Raw genomic sequence first — 18,935 nt, forward strand, 5'->3', positions numbered from 1 at the left:
GATGTGTAATGCAGCTACATGTGCACAGAGCAGGAGCCGGCACTAGCAGCAAGAGCGGCGGAGGCTGGTAACGAAGGTAAATATCGGGTAACCAGGGAAAGGTCTTCCCTTGGTCACCCGATGTTTACAGTGGTTACAGCTTTCCGCAGCTGCCAGACGCCGGCTCGTGCTCCCTGCTCGCTTCATTTCGTCGCTCTCTCGCTGTCACACACAGCGATGTGTGCTTCACAGCGGGAGAGCGACGACGAAAAAATGAAGCAGGACATTCAGCAACGAGCAACACCTCACAGCAGGGGCCAGCTCGTTGCTGATGTCACACACAGCGACAGCGACGGGACGTCGCTGCAACATCACAGAAAATGGTGACGTTGCAGCAACGTCGTTGTCGTCGTCGCTGTGTGTGACACCACCTTTAGAGAAGCAATCTTCAAGAAAAGAAGCTCTATTGTTACCTCCCCGATATAATTCATGCACAGACTATGAGAAGCATCCACTCCTGGATTGGTTTGAAATAAATGTATGCAAGAACAAGACATAATGAAGAAAAAACAGTGATAACTAAAACTCTTCTGTTTCTTTCTGTATGTATTAATATAGTCAAAATTTAGACCCAGTCCATCCTCCTTCTTTGTTACTTTCATATCTTCTGGAATATATTCTGTACCTTTGGTCTCAGATAGGGTCTGTTTAGTCAGTTTATTTAGGTAATATTTTTTTTTCCTATTGCTGTTGTATTAATAAATAATAATTAGAGTTTTTTTACCTTTCAGTCTAAACTTAAAGGGGTTGTCAAATTTTTGGACAAATCCTGCTCATTCTCCTTCCAGCGATATCTAACGCTGCATTTCAGGGGCCCACATGACACTCAGGCTCTGCAACCAATCAGCTTTCTTTCCCCAACGTTGGAGTTTGAGCAGGAAGTCAGGACAGTGCTCACATCCTACTCCAATGTCCGAAGGCAAGGTAACTGACGCCAGTCACTGATTGGTCATGGGGGCTTGCATCATAACAATGTCATGTGAGCCCCAGGAACGCGGTTTTAAACATCGCTGGAACCACGGTCGCACCGGAGGTGAGTATAGGCTTATTTATTTTTAAAGAACCGAACAAGAGGAATGAGAAGGGATTGTCCAAGTAGTGGACAACCCCTTAACAATGCTCATAGTTGGTCAGATGTTACATACCTGCAATACCACCTGCCAGCCACACGGATAAAGCACTCGGCGTTGTATGGCGATCTAATTTCAGGCATTCACTTAGATATATGTAAGGTATGAAGTACATGCAGTATCCTGGAATGTCCCTCAGAAGCATGGCTCCTGCTCCACGATACATCCCCAGAAGGCCTTCCTTCCTCAAAATACAGTTCACACAGTGCACTGGACCTTTATAGGTTGATTGATAATGACGCAGGGATGTATTCAGCGACATGACCTCTGTAAACACAAAAGTTAAGTGTCAGTAGAGTTGTCCAAGGAAAAAACATACAATAAAAAATTAATTGAGACTTGAATAATATAATGTAATAACATTAGGATTTTTTTCCTAGATCTCTGTATTATGAAAATCCTATGGAAATATATCAATCTATTGACAGCTGATTGTGTTTAGTGGGGTTTGTGCTGCCTGACACCGAGGCCACATTCACATAGATTTTTTTAATGTGTTCAAAAATGATGAGTTTTTCAAGTGAAATCGTTTCAGTAAATATCCCTTTGTAAAAGAGTTTTTCTTGTCCTGAAGAGGTTTTAAGTATGTGAACAGTGGGGTTTTTGGCTGTTTTTTTGAGCAGAAACTCCTATGTTTTTGAGGTGTTTTGCATTTTTAAGAAGGCTTTGGAACATTTTCATTAACAATTTGCTTCAAAAAATCCTAAAAAATATCCCTCAATGTGCGCATACCTTAGTGCATGAGCATACAATGTCTTTTTCAAGTAGATTACTCCTCTATTCTACCTGAAAAAAGGTTCAGAAAAATGAACATAATGTGATGCAAAAACCACTGTGAACATGTTCAATCTCTTGTAATTTTCTTTAACCTCTACTGAGTTCACATACTGTAAAAGGAATCTGTCACCGGGCTTTTGCTATGCAATTTGAGAGCATCAAAGTCCCTGATTATAGTGATGTGTCACTTACTTGGTTGTTTGTTGTCTCTACTGTTGATCTAGCAGTGCTCAGAATGCTGAGCCCTATATAACCCCTGCCCACACCACTGATTAGCAGCATTATGTGGAAAATTAACATGAAAGCTGTTAATCAGTGATGGGGTCAGGGTTACGCAGATCAGTTCACTAGGAGGCACAAGACAACTAGTTGTCACGGGGGTGTACAGATGAAACAGGGGCTCCTAGGCTGATCCTAAGACTGGGGCCCCTGTGCTGTCCCTTATCCCAAAGATAGACTTGATGATAGCCAGGTTCGAGCCTCCAACGTGGCCCTATCTCCTGATCTGGCATAAATCCTTAGTCATATGAAAAGGCTTGTTAGAAAAGCCACTTTTGACTTTTAGGATTGCTACTGCCAATAGGTGGCGCTAGAGTTTGTTTCCTTCCTGGAGAGACGATTTGAATACTTTTTTCTTGTTACACCCTTTACCGATCAGAGTAAATGATTTTATATTTTGATAGATCGGGCATTTTTGAGTGCGGCAATACCAAATATGTGTATTTTTTATTATTTTATTTTCAATGTGGCAAAAGGGCGGGGGTAATTAGAACTTTTAGGCCTTGTGCGCACGCTGCGGTTTTTGCCACGGTTTTGCTGCATGAATTACTGCAGAAATGTTCAGAACCTTTCTGCTGTCATTCCCCAGCAAAACCTATGGTAAAAAAAAAATGCTGTGCGCACACTGCGGTTTTCTCCCTACAGGTTTTGCTGCAGAATTTCTGCAGCAAAAAGAATGTGCATGTCACATCTTTTCCGAAGGTAACTGCGGTTTTTGCCATAGACAATGCTAAAAAACCGCAGGGAACAACCTGTGGAAAATTTGCGACAATACCGCGGCAAAACTGCGGCAAACCGCGGTAAAACCGCATGCGGTTTTCGGGTGCGGTTTGCTGCAGTTTTTTACTGCAGGTGCGGTAATCTTTCAGAAGGTGCAGAATTTGCTTAAGAAAATTCCATTTTCTAGTGCGCCTAGGGCCTTAAGGGTTTTTTTTCCACATGCTTTAAAACTTTGTTTTTTACAATTTTTATTGATTTTATTAGTTCCCCTAGGGGGCTTTATGGCTGCACTGTCTGATCACTTCTGCTAATCTCCTGTGAGTGCTGGCACTCTGTTGACATTCACAGGAAATGAGTCATGACAATGATAGGGGACATCATCTGACCGCACGCTGTCATGGTAACCCATTGGCGCCTCATGATCGCATCACGGGAGTGCCAATTGCTGCAGGGAACAGCGCAATCCCCATACGTGAGTCCATGTTAAAGGGACAGACGCGGCCAAGGATGTATATATATGTCCTTGGTCATGAAGGTGTTAATGGGAGTGAGTCCAGTGTTTTATTAGTTCCCCTAGGGGGCTTTATGGCTGCACTGTCTGATCACTTCTGCTAATCTCCTGTGAGTGCTGGCACTCTGTTGGCATTCACAGGAAATGAGTCATGACAATGATAGGGGACATCATCTGACCGCACGCTGTCATGGTAACCCATTGGCGCCTCATGATCGCATCACGGGAGTGCCAATGGCTGCAGGGAACAGCGCAATCCCCATACGTGAGCCCATGTTAAAGGGACAGACTCGGCCAAGGATGTATATATATGTCCTTGGTCATGAAGGTGTTAATGGGAGTGAGTCCAGTGTTGGGCAGTTGTGGGGGATCTTAGGAAGGAAAAGGATCGGAAAAGCTGAATACTTAAGAAGAATGAAGCAGCTCTAGGGGCGGCCCTTGTCAGGAATCCCAGCTGGTAGTCTGGGTACAGGAATCTCAGCGTATCACATTGACTTGTGTGGCCCTGTACTGGGAAGACGGAGATTCTCGTTATCTGTTCTGCCTGTTTAATGTTCACAAGTAATGTGCCATTGTCTGAAACCACTACGTATATGCCTCTGTATTATGCAGAAGATAACAAGTGTACTATCTACCACCCTTTGTATCCGAGTTAAAAAAAAAAGAGATTTTTTTTTTGTCAACTTTTCCGGCTTCCTCATCCTGAGGACAAAGTGGTCTGAGGTTGCATAGAGCGTGACAGGCCTGAGTCTGAACACACACACGCCCAGGACCACCATCTTTATGTAGCGTGCCTTGACGTGGAAAGCGGGTCCGTTGTCCACTGCTACCACCCCGTGCCATGTTAGGGTACCTTCACACAGTAGCGATCCGACCAGCGATCTGACCTGGTCAGGATCGCTGCTGCATCGCTACATGGTCGCTGGTGAGCTGTCAAACAGGCAGATCTCACCAGCGACCAGTGAACAGCCCCCAGCCAGCAGCGACGTGCAAGCGACGCTGCGCTTGCACGGAGCCGCCGTCTGGAAGCTGCGGAGACTGGTAACTAAGGTAAACATCGGGTATGGTTACCCGATGTTTACATTAGTTACCAGCGCACACCGCTTAGCTGTGTGTGCAGGGAGCAGGGAGCCGCGCACACTGAGCGCTGGCTCCTTGCTCTCCTAGCTACAGTACACATCGGGTTAATTAACCCGATGTGTAATGCAGCTACATGTGCAGAGAGCAGGGAGCCGCGCACACTGCTTAGCGCTGGCTCCTTGCTCTCCTAGCTGCTGTACACATCGGGTTAATTAACCCGATGTGTACAGCAGCTACATGTGCAGAGAGCCGGAGCCGGCAGCACAGGCAGCGTGAGAGCTGCAGAGGCTGGTAACTAAGGTAAATATCGGGTAACCACCTTGGTTACCCGATGTTTATCTTGGTTACAAGATTACCTCAGCTGTCAGACGCCGGCTCCTGCTCCCTGCTCGCTTCATTTGTCGCTCTCTCGCTGTCACACACAGCGATCTGTGTGTCACAGTGGGAGAGCGCCTTTGAAGAAAACGAACCAGGGCTGTGTGTAACGAGCAGCGATCTCGCAGCAGGGGCCAGATCGCTGCTCATTGTCACACACAGCGAGATCGCTAATGAGGTCACTGCTGCGTCACAAAAAGCGTGACTCAGCAGCGATCTCGGCAGTGAGCTCGCTGTGTGTGAAGCACCCCTTACACAGAAGCCATCCACAACTATATTCTCAGCATGGACATATTAAGGGGAGAATTATTAAAACTAATGAAGGTAAAAGTATACCATTGCCTTTGGAAGCCAAGTTTAATTAAAATAGGGCTACACGGTGACATGTGTCAACTGTAATTCTCTGAAAAGCTTGCCAGTGACCTCATGTTGCACTACTATTATAGAGCTCTGACTTTGTTGTAAATAAAATAGCCCAAGAAGCCTGGAAGCTCCCTGGACTCTGGCAGTTTTCTGTTTGATATCCTATTACTGACCCTACTAAACCCTGACCTTGTTTGCTCTATAATCCCTCGTGACTCTGACCCCAGTCTACCTGGCCTTGTTTTTCTCCTACTGGTATCTGATCTCAGCTATTCCATTGACTTGTTGTCACGGCTACACTGTTCGTTAAAGGGAACCAGTCACTAGGATTTTTGTAAATAACCTAAAGCCAGTGCTATACTGGCACTATCAGGCTGATTCCATACATCCCTTTAGTGGTCAGCTCGGATATTTAGGTTTGGAAATTCAACAAAGTAAAGTTTATAAAATTAGCTGCTGAGTGACAGCAGCTGAGGATCAGATAATATCTGGGGGGATATTCATAGTTATCCCCTCCCCCTGTTACAATTAGCATAAGTATTATACAATCAATTCACTTTTCACTTACAGGACCTGTGTGAGGTTATACCCATGTGACCAGAAGGGGCGAGGCTTTTGTTCCCAACATCAACCTGGGAGTCACAGATGTATCCAGGCACCTTCCCCATGCTGTTCCCATTCCATTTGAGCAATTTCATGCCCTAAAACCACCTGGGAGGGTCTTTCAGAAAAAAGCCCAAGTTTCCCATTGACTTCCATTATACTCGTTGCTAGAGGAGCACCTGAGCAGTCTGATTTAATCGATTTGAATATCGAGTATTCAAGCATTTTAGAGCTTGCTCATCACTAATGAGTATATATTCCGCAGACTGTGTGTAGTAGTAGTGTAAGTATTTTTATAGGCAGCAGACTGTGTCAGTGCATCAATGCTGGGTGTGTAATATGCAGAAGGGCTGTGTGCGTATGTGTATGGATGAAAGATTTCTGCGTGTGTGTATGGATGAAAGATCTATGCGTGTGTGTATGGATGAAAGAGCTGTGCTTGTGTGTATGGATGAAAGAGCTGTGCGTGTGTGTATGGATGAAAGATCTATGCGTGTGTGTATGGATGAAAGAGCTGTGCTTGTGTGTATGGATGAAAGAGCTGTGCGTGTGTGTATGGATGAAAGAGCTGTGCTTGTGTGTATGGATGAAAGAGCTGTGCGTGTGTGTATGGATGAAAGAGCTGTGTGTGCCGCCCTGGACAAGCCAGGTCGTCACAGGTACTACACCAACACACCCTACACCCTGGCTAAGCACACCTAAGTCAAACACAAATCCTTGTTGCCTTCCTCCAGGGGCTGATGTCCACACCAGGGGGTGGGCCAGGCGGTTGGTCCCGCCCTCCGAGGAGTTCACAGTCCTGGAGGCGGGAAGAGTTTCAAATCAGTTTTGGAGAAGAAAGTAGCAGTAGAGGAGACTGACCGTGTCCGGGTGTGTGGCCCGGACACACAGCAAGGTTGGCAGACGGTGGGGACCGTCTGCAGGAGAGGCTGATTGGAGTGAACCGCACGGACTGGGGACGGGCGGTGGCCCGCCGATACCGGATCGGGGAGTGAAGAGAAGCCAGCACCATCCGGCAGGGCCTACGAACCCCGACCAGGCTAGGAGTCGCCGTAAAACCGGTCAAATCCGTTAGCGAAGGGAACCTCCGGGGTTTCCCAGCAGCCAAGACCCGATTGAAGGCAACAGCTCACACCATAGAGGGAAACACAGTCACCGCCAAGGCTACAGTTCCCAGGGCCAGAGCCTGCGGGCAAAAGGGGCTCCCTCAGCATCCATCCAAGCTGGGGAGCGGGTTACCGGTGGGAAGCCATTGGAACCGTAAACACAACACAGGTGCAGGGAAAGGCAGTCACCATCAACCTACCGGGAGGAGAACAACCGCAGCCGTCTGTGGGACCCGTCCATCCCGCCGTTTGTTTTACCGGAGACTTTGCATTCGTCATTGGCTGAGTGAGTACCACCGTGCCGTGCGGCACAGCGCTGCCCCCGCGACCCTGCACCTCACCAGGCCCCGTAACCCGCCTGCCATCCCTAACCCTCACTGGGGCCCCGGGACAACCAACCCCCCTACCCACGGAGGGGAGAACCAACATCCAAGCTGCTCCCTGTCATCGCTCCCGGGATCCCCGTCCAGAGCAGCGGTGGTGTCACAACCTCACCACAACCGTGGGTGGCGTCACGGACAATATCCCCAAACCACACCACTGTTATGGACAAGATTATGAATTATTATAAGTATATAAGAGTTACATGGAGATATCCATAAAGAACAGGATTTAAGATGGTGTTTGAACTGTACCCCACATATCTCTTGGCATAAGACTCAGACAGACAGTCTGGGCTATTCTTGTGACCAGTGAATCATGCTGACATTGCTTAATATAAATGAGGAACCAAGCACATTACAGTAAATTGTATATCACAGAATAAGCTGTTCTACTTTATCCAATAGGAGACGTGTTACGTATTCTTGGCACCTAGCCAATAAGGTTATATATATTTGTACAACTTCCGGAAATAAATCAGTCTTACTTTCTATTCATATCTGAGCACGTCTCTGGTGTGTGTGAAAGGTGGTATGCATGCTACCACGAGTGACTCATAATTTGGACTGCAGACAGTTTAAGAGGGATGCATGACTAGATTGCATCAACCTAAATTACGGCCTTATCACCACCCCCCTTTCACTCACGGGCGAGGAACGCCGCTCGAGTCCCCAGGATCCGGCCCACCGCTCGAGCCACCACCGAGCAGCAGCAGCCGGACCCGAGCAGTGGGTGAGCACATCATCCCCTCCTCCGCCCGCAACACAATAATTGAGGATCCCATTTTGCATTGGAGCCAAAGAGCTGCACGTTACGCCACCACTGCCGCTTCTGTGCTGCATCGGGTCAGCATCAGGACGGGATGTCCCATGGGTATAGTGCCAATTCAGTATAATAATATTTATTCACTTATATAGCTCCAGTAATCCCACAGCGCTTTACATACATTGGCAACACTGTCCCCATTGGGGCTCACAATCTAAAGTCCCTATGAGTATGTTTTGGAGTGTGGGAGGAAACCGGAGAACCCGGAGGAAAACCACACAAACACAGGGAGAATATACAAACTCCTTGCAGATGTTGTCCTTGGTGGGATTTTAACCCAGAACCCCAGCATGGCAAGACTGCAGTGCTAACCACAGAGCCACCATGCCACCCAATGCAATGGTTCATTATGGGGCGCTTGCTCTGATACGTACACTCGTGCACTGAGTTGCATTTTTCTCATAGATAATTTAGTTCTTTGAGAAGAAAGGAGTGGTAAATGCAAGAATGTCTACAGAAATTAGATAATCAAGGGGAGAGAAACTGCTTTACAGGGAATCTTGAAGTTCCACAAGAAGATATGGCAGAGTTAGTAGGTAGAGATGAGCGAACCCATGGACGTTGGGTTCAGTGGGTTCAGATGGAATTTAGATAAAGTTTGGTTTGGGACCTGGACTTAACCTGAGCCCCAAAGGAAGTCACTAATTGGGCAGTTCGGGTCTGTGCCCACATGCACCCAGCCATAAACAGATCACTTCCAGTGGAGGGTAGGTGGGGTTTTTCCATTTTTCCAAATTCTGTATTTTTGGTAAAATCTGTGTTTGTTATGAACACTGAACACCAACCCTTGGGTTTACTTATCTTTATTAGTAATCCTTAAAATTAACAAAAAAATCAGCCAACATCCCAGTAAAATTGGAACCTCTCCTGCTACACTGATATTTATCAAAAAGGGCACTATATTAATACAAACAAGCTAATCACCAATACACGGTTTTCTAAAAATCAACAAATATAAAAAAAAAAATCAACATTTCCTACCTGAGGAAGCAGATTGGGTTTGCATTTGCAGTTTTATCTTTACCAGGTCAACAGGCCCACCAATCACCACAGAAACACATCCCGCTAACATGCTTGCAAAAGTCAAGTCTATAAGGTCCGGAAGATTTGTTCGGCTTGTGTCTCGATACTGACTAATTAATCTGTGGGCATTGCTGAAGACGCCAAACACTACTGAGTTGTAAATCGCAATACTAGCCAAAGGGAAGGACATTCCTTTAAAGAATCCAGCCACCTAAGAAGAAAAAAAAAAAACGCAATGCAGTTTTGAGGTTTATAAAAAATCTAAAGTTATACAAAGCCCATTGCATAAACACAAATTCTTAGATTCATCAAAGTATTAAATGACGAAAAACACTAACTAGCAAATTTATTCGCAACATAAGGATGCCCAAATGTGTTGCGAATTTTGGCATTTTTACCCCAGTTTTGGCTAACACCAAAGTGGGTGATGCCGGACAGAAGCTGGGATGGGACATGACTCATTCATGACAAGTTGTTGTGTACCTTACACCACAAATATTACTCAAGTTTCTGGAACGGCAGTGTACACGGAGGCGCATCACTTGTAAGATGTGACTGATTCATTAAGAGGCGTGAGTCTGGTAAGGAATTAGGTGCCTTTGACTCACTATGTCCAGCATTTGATTAATGTAGGGCATGATTTTAACCTCTTCATGCCCAGGCTACTTTTTGTTTTTTCCATTTTTTCCTCCACTCTAAAGCCTCTTTCACACATCCATGGAAAGCACAGATGTTTTTCACAGACGTGTTGAAGGTGCATACAGCCCACCGTGTGCCGTGATTTTGGCATACGTGTGTTCTCTGTGGGCTATCCGTGATAGCACACGGAGATCAGGAACTGTTTACTCACCTTTCCCTGATGCTGCTGTCCGTGGCGCTGATGTCTCCGCCGCTGCTGTCTCCGAAACTGCTGTTTCGGTGTCCACGGTGCAGTGAATATGCAATGAGCGGGACCCAGAAGCAAGTGACAGCAGCACCGAAGACAGCAGCACTGGAGACAGGTGAGTATATAAAATAATTTTATTTGAAAGACGTGTTTTCTCTGGATGACATCAGTGTGTGGTCTCTGTGACATCAGTGCTGCTGGAGAAGAACAGACTTGTCTCCATGCAGAACATATGGACACGCGTGTGTTCCATATGGACACACGGTCCTTGTGAAAACACCGATGAGTGTGCTATGTTAATGGGTTTGCATATGTCTGTGTCTCTGGTATGTTTGAAAACTGTTGTCATATGTACCGTATGTAGGCTTCTTTTTTACTGGACAAATTGTACTTTTGAATTACTTAATCATGTAATGCACTAGAAAGTGGGAAAAATATTCCATGTGAGTTGAAATTGCAAAAAAAAAAAAAAAATCATAATTTTTTTTTATTTTTTATTTACCATGTTTACTATATGGTAAAACTTTAACAATAAAATACCCCTAGTCACTATGATTACAAATATGTAGAAAAAAAAGAACTTGTGTTGTCTCTTGTTGTGTCGTAATTTTCCAAGACCAGTAACGTTTTAAATTTTCAGGATATGGGGCTGTGTGAGGGCTCGTTTTTGTTCCCTTAGCTGATGTGTCGACTGATATTAATTTGAGGTAGATGATACATTCTTTTGATCGCCTCTTATTCTGCAATATTGCGGTCTCCAAAAAAAAAAAAGAAAATCGAATTCTGACATTTTGATTTTTTTCTCATTATGCCTGATTAATTCATGTTATAGATTTGATAAATTAAACTTTTACGAATGCAACGATACCAGATATGTGTATTTTTATTTTTTGTTAATGGCTTTATTTTTTATAAAGCCAAAAGGGGATCATTTCAAAATTTTATATATATTTGTTTCATATTTTTTTTAAAACTTAAAAAGTTTTAAAGGTCCAGTTACACTGATAGACTATTCTGAATGAGCTTTCCCTTGTAGGTAAGGAGAAATGTTCTTTTGGTTTGCATCATCGTTCTAGGCAATGCGATGTCCTGTGTAAACTATTATAGATCATTCAGTGCTCATCTGAAGCACAGTCTGTCTGTTTAAGCAGGATACTAAATGAGTGCTGATTGGTAAATATTTACCAAAATTGGCTAATGTAAATGGATCCTTAGGATTAAGATAATTTCTGAAGACCTTTCACCATTTCATTTTGAACTCGACACAACATTAATAGTGGCTGCAGAGAAGAATAAGGCATTTCTTTTCTGTCTTTCCCTTCTGGAGATATTAGCAATCAAAGTATTGGCATATAGTTAGTTGAGTTTTTTAAAGGGTGTTATCTGAACGGTGTCATTCATCTGTTACTTCTACTCAGCACTGTCTTATCGTGCAGGACGTTAGACCAGGAGATCAGCTCTGTATCCCTACATCTAAGGCTGAGACTACACGGGATTACTGCGAGTCCTCGCATGACACTCAGCACACGCTCGCAGCACAGCGGTAGCCGAGTGTCATGCAAGTGTCATGCGACTGTGGTCTGATCGTGCAAACAGACCACATTTGCGGAGGGGATGGCCGGTGCTGCTTAGGGGAGGGCTTGTGCTGCGGAGGAGAGGGAGGGATTTATCTCCCTATCTCCTCCGTTGCCGGCTGATGTGAGAATCGCACTGCTCTCGCGTTCCACTGCTGTAATGCGAGAGTAATGTGATGTTTCTCTCGCGCCATAGACTTGAATGGGTGTGAGTGGAACAAGATCGCATTGCACCCGCAGCATGCTGCAACTGTTTTCTCAGTTCGATTAGGGCTGAGAAAAGAAACGCTCATGGCAGCTGCCACATAGAGTAATATTGGCCCGAGTGCAATGAGATTTTTTATCGCATTGCACTTGCTCCGTATTACACTTGCTCTGAATAAAAAGTATGAAAAGTAAATTTAGGATGAAAAGCAATTGGACTTAAAAAAAGTTAACTCATTTTGATTGCTAATATCAACTTTAGATTTTAAGGGATTTTTCTGAATTTTCTGTTAACCACATTTATATAATCCCGTACACATTGTACTTGTTAAAATTGATAATATCACGCCAACAGAGAGGCGAAATTAAGAAAAAAATAAAACAAAAACCATATTAAAAAAACAAACAAGTTTTATTATCTATTACATCTGTGTGCAGTTCGACATGGAATATTTGGCAAAAGGTCTTAGAAAGCTGTTGGACTTTGCTAATTGAAAGCAAGCATATGCCAAAATTAGAGTTGTCAATTGAAAGAATAGAGAAAAACCTCTTCAAAACAGAACTTCAGTATGAACAGTAGGAAAAATATGTTGGCCTTTCCCAGTCAAGTGTGTGAGAAATATGGTGCAAGTATTGGCTCCAAAGTTTAATTCCAAATTTGAATTCCCCCAAAATTTCATTTACATTACGTTAAAATATATTTGGAATTTGCTAAATGTATAATGTTCATCAGTTTCCTTGTCTTACTTACACTTTCATTTCTGTAAATTGTAAAAATACAGCTAAATGTTGATCCATATCCTTGGCCAGCTTGTAATCGAACCTGTGAATACAACAAATTTGGAATTATATTTCACTTTAGCTTCTCAGCTACTTTCACAAATCCCATGGTAATGAATGGAAAGAGTCTCAGATTCTCTTACTACCATTTAACTTCCATTAGAAGCCCCCTAGCCCTTCCTACAGCCATCTTTTTGGTTACAACTTCTCATCCCCATTGACTTGTCCGGGGTCAATTTTTGCTGCCAAACCTGTTTTGGTTTTTATTTTTTAAATCCATGCTGGTTTGGTGAACCCAAATAACCTCAAGTTTGCTCATCACTGATTGTAGTTCATGTACATTGTGCCCAGCTCATGCTTTTGGAGACACACACCCCTTAAATTAAGCAGGCTGCATCACTACAACATTGCCAAACATATGGACATTAACTATGTTTTAAGCAAATTTTAGGGCTCAGAAGGGAGGGGGGCATTTGGATTTGGGAGTGCAGATTTTGCTGGATTTCTTTTTTTAGGGGGGAACCATAGTGTATTATAAGAGCCTTTGTGCTACTAGTAACGTGGAAGCCCCCAATATTTCCGTTAACAGATGACAGACCAGAGTAGGGGATTGTGATTTTGTGGGTTGATATGAAGGCTTTTTGGTGGCAATTTGGGTCACAGAACATTGAGATTGAATTGAGATTGTACTGATCTTTTTTCTTCCTCCAAACACAGCAAATCGAGTTGATCCCAAAAAGTTCTATTTTGGTCTTATCTGACCACAGACCCCCACTGGATCATGGTAAATTGGTAAATTTCAAATGGACCTGGAGCAGGCTGACCTTGTGTGGCCTGCAGGATTTTAATCCATGAGGGTGTAGTGTGTTACTAACTGTAATCTTTGAGACTGTGGTCCCAGCTCTATTTAGGTCATTGACCATGTCTTCCCATGTAGTTCTGGGCTGATTCCTGACTTTTCTTAGAATCATCCTTATTCCACGAGGCAAGATCTTGTATGGAACCACAGAATGAGTAAGATTGACAATCAACTTGTTTTTCTTGCATTGTCAAATAATTTTGCCAACAGTTGTTGCCATCTCTCCAAGCTGCTTGCCTATTGCCCTGTAGCTGATCCCAGCTTGTGCAGGTGAATTTTGTCACTAGTGTCCTTAGACAGCTCTTTGGTCTTGGCCATGGTGGAGAAGTGGAGTGTGATTGATTAAGTGTGTGGACAAGTGTCTTTAATATAAGCTTCAACCAGCAACGTTTCTCCTGGTATAGTGACTACTTTATCCATCATAATGTATAGGGGCACATCTGTCCTTCATAATAGCTAGGTCACGGGACACCAGAAATTATGTTGGGGAGTCTTCTTTAAGTGCGGGTTCCACCAACACTCCCACGCCGTTCAGGCCGGCAGGTCCCCCACAGGCAACATGAGTAATTGTTGTCTTTTCTGTGCAATTATAACCAGCTTGTCTGAGGGCATGGCATTTGTCTGGAAGTTGCAACTTCTCACCATGTGCTGAAGAGCGTTGAAAGTTAGTCGATGAGTTGTTGTGCATTTCCAGTACCAGGCCCTTCTTTGGCATACAGTAAGTCCAAATCACTTAGTATATTCATCCCCAGGGTCACATCTAGTCCTCTTCTAGGAGGATGATCCACTAGAACCACTTCTTTCATACCAATGTCTTGCCCACATGGATTCACTATCAATCCCCTTCATGAGCAGCTGACCGTTGTTAGCAGCAATGAGACAAATTATACTGCCATCAAGCATCTCACAGTCCACCTTTCGAACTCAGATTCCAAAACTGGGATTCAGGAATACAGATTGTGCTATCCTCTTTGAGGATTTTGTGAACCATAGACCGCTGCAAGTCATCCATCTACTGCAGCAGTGGGTAGTTTAAAGCTGGTGCTGTTCACTCTGCATCAGGTATAGCATTGCAGTCTCTGGCGAGATGGCCATCTCTTTAGCAATTCCTGTAGAGAGTTCTTCCATTCCATCTTCGCATTCGAAATGGGACAAGTGGGTCAGTGTAAGTGAGCGTAGCAGGTCCCTGAAGGTAGAATTGATTTTCGTTGAATCTTCCAGTGGTAAATCTTTCAATTCTGTTCTCAGAGCTTGAACCATGTCCTTTGGAGTCTCTTCCTCCTCTGACCCTGTCCTGCTTCCGATCACCTGAGCACTATTCATGGGTTTCTCAATCATAGGCATGTACTCCTCCTCTCTCTATATATGGTAGCAACAAGGTATATATTATAAAACATTCAGGTCAACTGTAGCTTGCATCATCTCTTTCAACTTGCTGTGATGGAATTTATTGGCTAATCTGGCGATGAATTGATCCCAAAGCAGTTTACCCACTTCTCAGGAAGCTCCCATGTCCTCAGGGTCCAGCCTCGGCATCTCCTTCAGTTTTTCTTGCAAGGTATTATACCGTAGTACTGCATCAGTGACCCAGCCTCTTGTTGGGTCTGATTGAAAAGGAAAATGCAAAACTGGGTCACCCTGACATGCCCATCCTGATTTCCATCTAGCAGAGCGAGTATTTTTTTAGAGTGTCGCGCTCAGGCTGCACCATCACTGTACGTCTGGCATCACCTTCCATGGCATTCAATGCTACTTCCACTCTACTTCTTAATCTCTCTGTCTAATCCTGTAAAGTTATATTTTTACCATCGTATTTTGGCAGATGCTGCAAGAGTGCCCCGACTGGTAGGTACCTTGCTGATACCGGAGTTGTAACTGGCGGGTTCTTTACCTAAGCAGGGCCATTGCTGCTGAGGGATCATATTCCTCCACATTCCTGTCCCTGGCATTCGCTGTATTCTGCCAACCACGCCAAGTTGTAGACTAAGTGCCGGGGTGGGCTCCCCAGGATACAATTGACCATTGATGAAGAACGAGACCAAACCATGTCAGAGAACTTTTACTTTACTGAGGGTGTAGCGGAAAGTTCTACAGGTCCCACACAATAAAACAAGTAAACTATAACACACAATCGGTCACAATTGACCAGGATCCCTGCACAAGTGACACTGACCTGAGATGTCCGAGAAGATTTCTCAGGAATTTACCTAACCTGGCCCTCTGCCTAGTGCAGCAGCCAAAGAATTAATATTTCAGAAATGGTGTAAATCAATGAGCACACTAGCTGGCCAGTCGATGACATTGCACAAAGGTTCACAACCTTATTTTATCTCTATCCTGCCCTTTTACCACCCAAGGAGTCACCTCAAACTGAGATACGATTGAAGGAGGAGGTGAATAAAGTCATTTTTACTGTGAGTACTTTGGTTGTGGAAACAGTTCTGTCCTCTTAGACTCTGGATCTAGCTAACTGGTCTTTGTGCCTAACTCTAGATTCATGTGCAAATACCGACCAAAATCTCCGTGGTGGGGCCTGAGCTCAGAACCTACCGACTGTAACTTGAACACTGAAAGGATTGCAGTTGTATGGTCGACCATTAGCTGGATGAACAAAGAAACGGTAATGAATCTGGCACTCAGAGTGCGGATTATAGGTTAGGCCTTCCTCGCAGGTCACTCAGAAATTCTTCTGGAGAATTCAACTCTGTATCTTACAGTGGTCATCCCTGAAAAGGCACTCTTCTTCTTAGACAAATATCTCTGGAACTGGAACAGGCCTCTATAATACTTTGGACAGTCAAGGAACTTCAAGATACAGAGTTCTTGAGATTTGGAAGGAGCTCAATCTCAAACGTCCTCACACTTTCGATTGGCTCCAGGAACTACCTGCACCACCAGATTTACCAAACACTGCAATGTAACCTTCACTATCTCATATGGATGGGCAGAAAGGGAAAAAAAAGTTGTTGACCGTCTATGGCTCTTGATATTCTTTAGGCCTTTAGCTCTCTACTTCACCATCATGTTTTGTGTATTTGAATTTTTGAGGAGGAATCTTAACTAAGGTGACATTCCTTGCTAGGACCCTATGTAGGTTCCTATGCAGGTTTGGGCCCCTATGTGGGAGGGGTTGAAAGGGCAAATATTTTTATAAAAAAAACTGTTATGCATCTATGGCTCCCAATTTTCTTTAGGTCTCTGCTGCTTCATTATCATTTTTTATGTATACAGTATTAGTTTGTTTTAGCGGGAACCTAATACAATATCACAAGTCTCCAATACAAGTTCGTGTTTCAGCAGTGTCATCTGTGTCTCATTGATGGAGAGGGTGATCACTTGAAGATCAGAACTGTGATTTCAGTGAGGAAAAAAAGTATTTAGTCAGCCACCAATTGTGCAAGTTCTCCCACTTAAAAAGATGAGAGAGGCCTGTAATTGACATCATAGGTAGACCACAACTATGAGAGACAAAATGAGGAAACAAATCCAGAAAATCACCTTGTCTGATTTAGCAAGATTGTTTCTGCAAATTATGGTGCAAAATAAGTATTTAGCCAATAACAAAAGTTCATCTCATTATTTTGTTATATATCCTTTGTTGGCAATGACAGAGGTCAAACATTTTCTGCAAGTCTTCAGAAGGTTGGCAAACACTGTTGGTTATATGTTTGTGTGGTGCTCCTGTGGCTTCAGGCTTCACAGGGTACTGCACCTCATCTGCTGGGGTGCAGTATTCATCTCAGATTCAGAGGAGGTCATCACCGGTAACACCACCACAATCCACCAAAACACACAGTTGGTTGCTCTGTCACTGGGACCGGGCTAGGGTAGAGACATTGGGGGGTGGCCATCACTAATGTAGTGGACCCTCTGCTCACTAGTTCAGGAACCAAAGGGGGAGGGGCTTAACATCGGGGAGTGAGGCGACACGCACATACAGCCAAGCAGTCAGTAGTCAGACAGTGACAGACAGGGAACAAGTGAGACGTGGAGAACACGGTCACTGAGGAGAGAGCAACGCCATAGCTCCCTCAGGAAAGCCTCCCCTATGGCCTGCTGGGTATGCTTATGTGCCTCCCTGGTTGTTGAGCCCTGGACGGTGTCCACGAACACCAGTCCTCTGCAGCTCCCCTTGATAAACCAGGCTAAGTAGTATCCCACCGCTGCCACCAATTGTGGAGACACGGGGGTCAGTGGGTGCTCTCGTCCTCTGATCCGGCCACCTTTAGAAAGACAGCATGGCCCAGGGCTCATCCCAACTGAACGCCCAACCTCCTTAACCGTGGGTGGAACACTACTCAGACAACACAGGGTGAGGGAATCACAATATTAAGACTTTATTGGATCTCCAAACAATTAATGGCACATAGCACATAACCAGCAAAACACACAATTGTAACAGGCAACAGAGTCTCACCCTTCCGCTGGCTCACCAGGGATTTAGAATGTCCATGCCTCAGAGCTTCCAGGGTTATTAACTCCAAACCAGCAGCACCCCGCTTTCGGCGGGCACCCACCAAGAATGGAATAATGCCAGATTTAGGAAGCTGGCTAAGGTCTGCAAAGTTTGTAGTCCGGTGACTGTATTGTCCCAAGCTGGATTCCTTCCTTAGGTAGTCCTTGATATCTCAGCCGAATCCTTGCATTCGATGCTGAAGTCCATGTAGTGTTATAATGCAGATTTAGCTATGGCTTGCCAATCGGATCCGCAGGTCCTAGATTGGTAGCATGTAGCAAGAGTCTCTGTTATGATCCGGAACCATGGAAGATCACCACAAATCATTGGTAAAAAGGTGACAAGAGCATTGGCAACTAATCTGGCCGCCATCCCCTTACTAACCATCAACACTAGAAGTAGCCGAGGGGTGAACTAACATCCTGTGCACCGCGAACCCAGCCGGAGAACTAACTATCCTAAAGGTAGGAAAGATGAATAACTCTCTGCCTCAGAAAATAGACAAGAATAGCAAGCCCCCCACATTCAAAGACTGCGGTGATATAGGAAAAACACAATACACAGGTAGATGACAGGATTAGCAAAAGGTGAGGCCCCCGCTGACTAAAATAGGAAAGGACAGGAAAGGGACTGATGGTAGCCAGAGAAAAACCCTGCAAAATACCAACTTCCTGATAGTACAAAAAGGCCCTCAGATCGCTCGATCTGAACTCCGTCCTATACCAGGTGCCCTTGTCATACCAATGAACAGAAAACAAGAATTATAACAAATTCAACAAGCCATAAACACATGGACCCAAAGGAGCTATACTCCACACAGAACTGCAGGGAGTTCCTCAACATTCCACTGAGGGGGAAAATCCCTGGAAGGAAATAAACTGAAACCAACCACAACAAATGACAAACCCAGATAAGCAAAAGAACCAGGCAATAAATAAAGAGCAAGAACTTATCTGGAGTGGAT

General features: G+C 44.4%; 1 protein-coding gene across 1 annotated transcript in view; it reads right to left on the bottom strand.

Moving 5' to 3' along the window:
• Nucleotides 1-18,935, bottom strand: part of SLC25A48 (solute carrier family 25 member 48) — a 99,914-nt gene that overhangs the window by 64,355 nt on the left and 16,624 nt on the right. Inside the window, exons 3-5 of the mRNA XM_075342272.1 lie at nucleotides 12,628-12,699; nucleotides 9,171-9,423; nucleotides 1,185-1,436 (exon numbers count right to left, since the gene is read on the bottom strand). Of these exons, the coding sequence (XP_075198387.1) occupies nucleotides 1,185-1,436; nucleotides 9,171-9,423; nucleotides 12,628-12,699 (577 nt within the window). The remainder of the gene's footprint in view (nucleotides 1-1,184; nucleotides 1,437-9,170; nucleotides 9,424-12,627; nucleotides 12,700-18,935) is intronic.

This window comes from Anomaloglossus baeobatrachus, chromosome 4 (assembly GCF_048569485.1).
Source record: "Anomaloglossus baeobatrachus isolate aAnoBae1 chromosome 4, aAnoBae1.hap1, whole genome shotgun sequence".
Classification (NCBI taxonomy): domain Eukaryota; kingdom Metazoa; phylum Chordata; class Amphibia; order Anura; family Aromobatidae; genus Anomaloglossus; species Anomaloglossus baeobatrachus.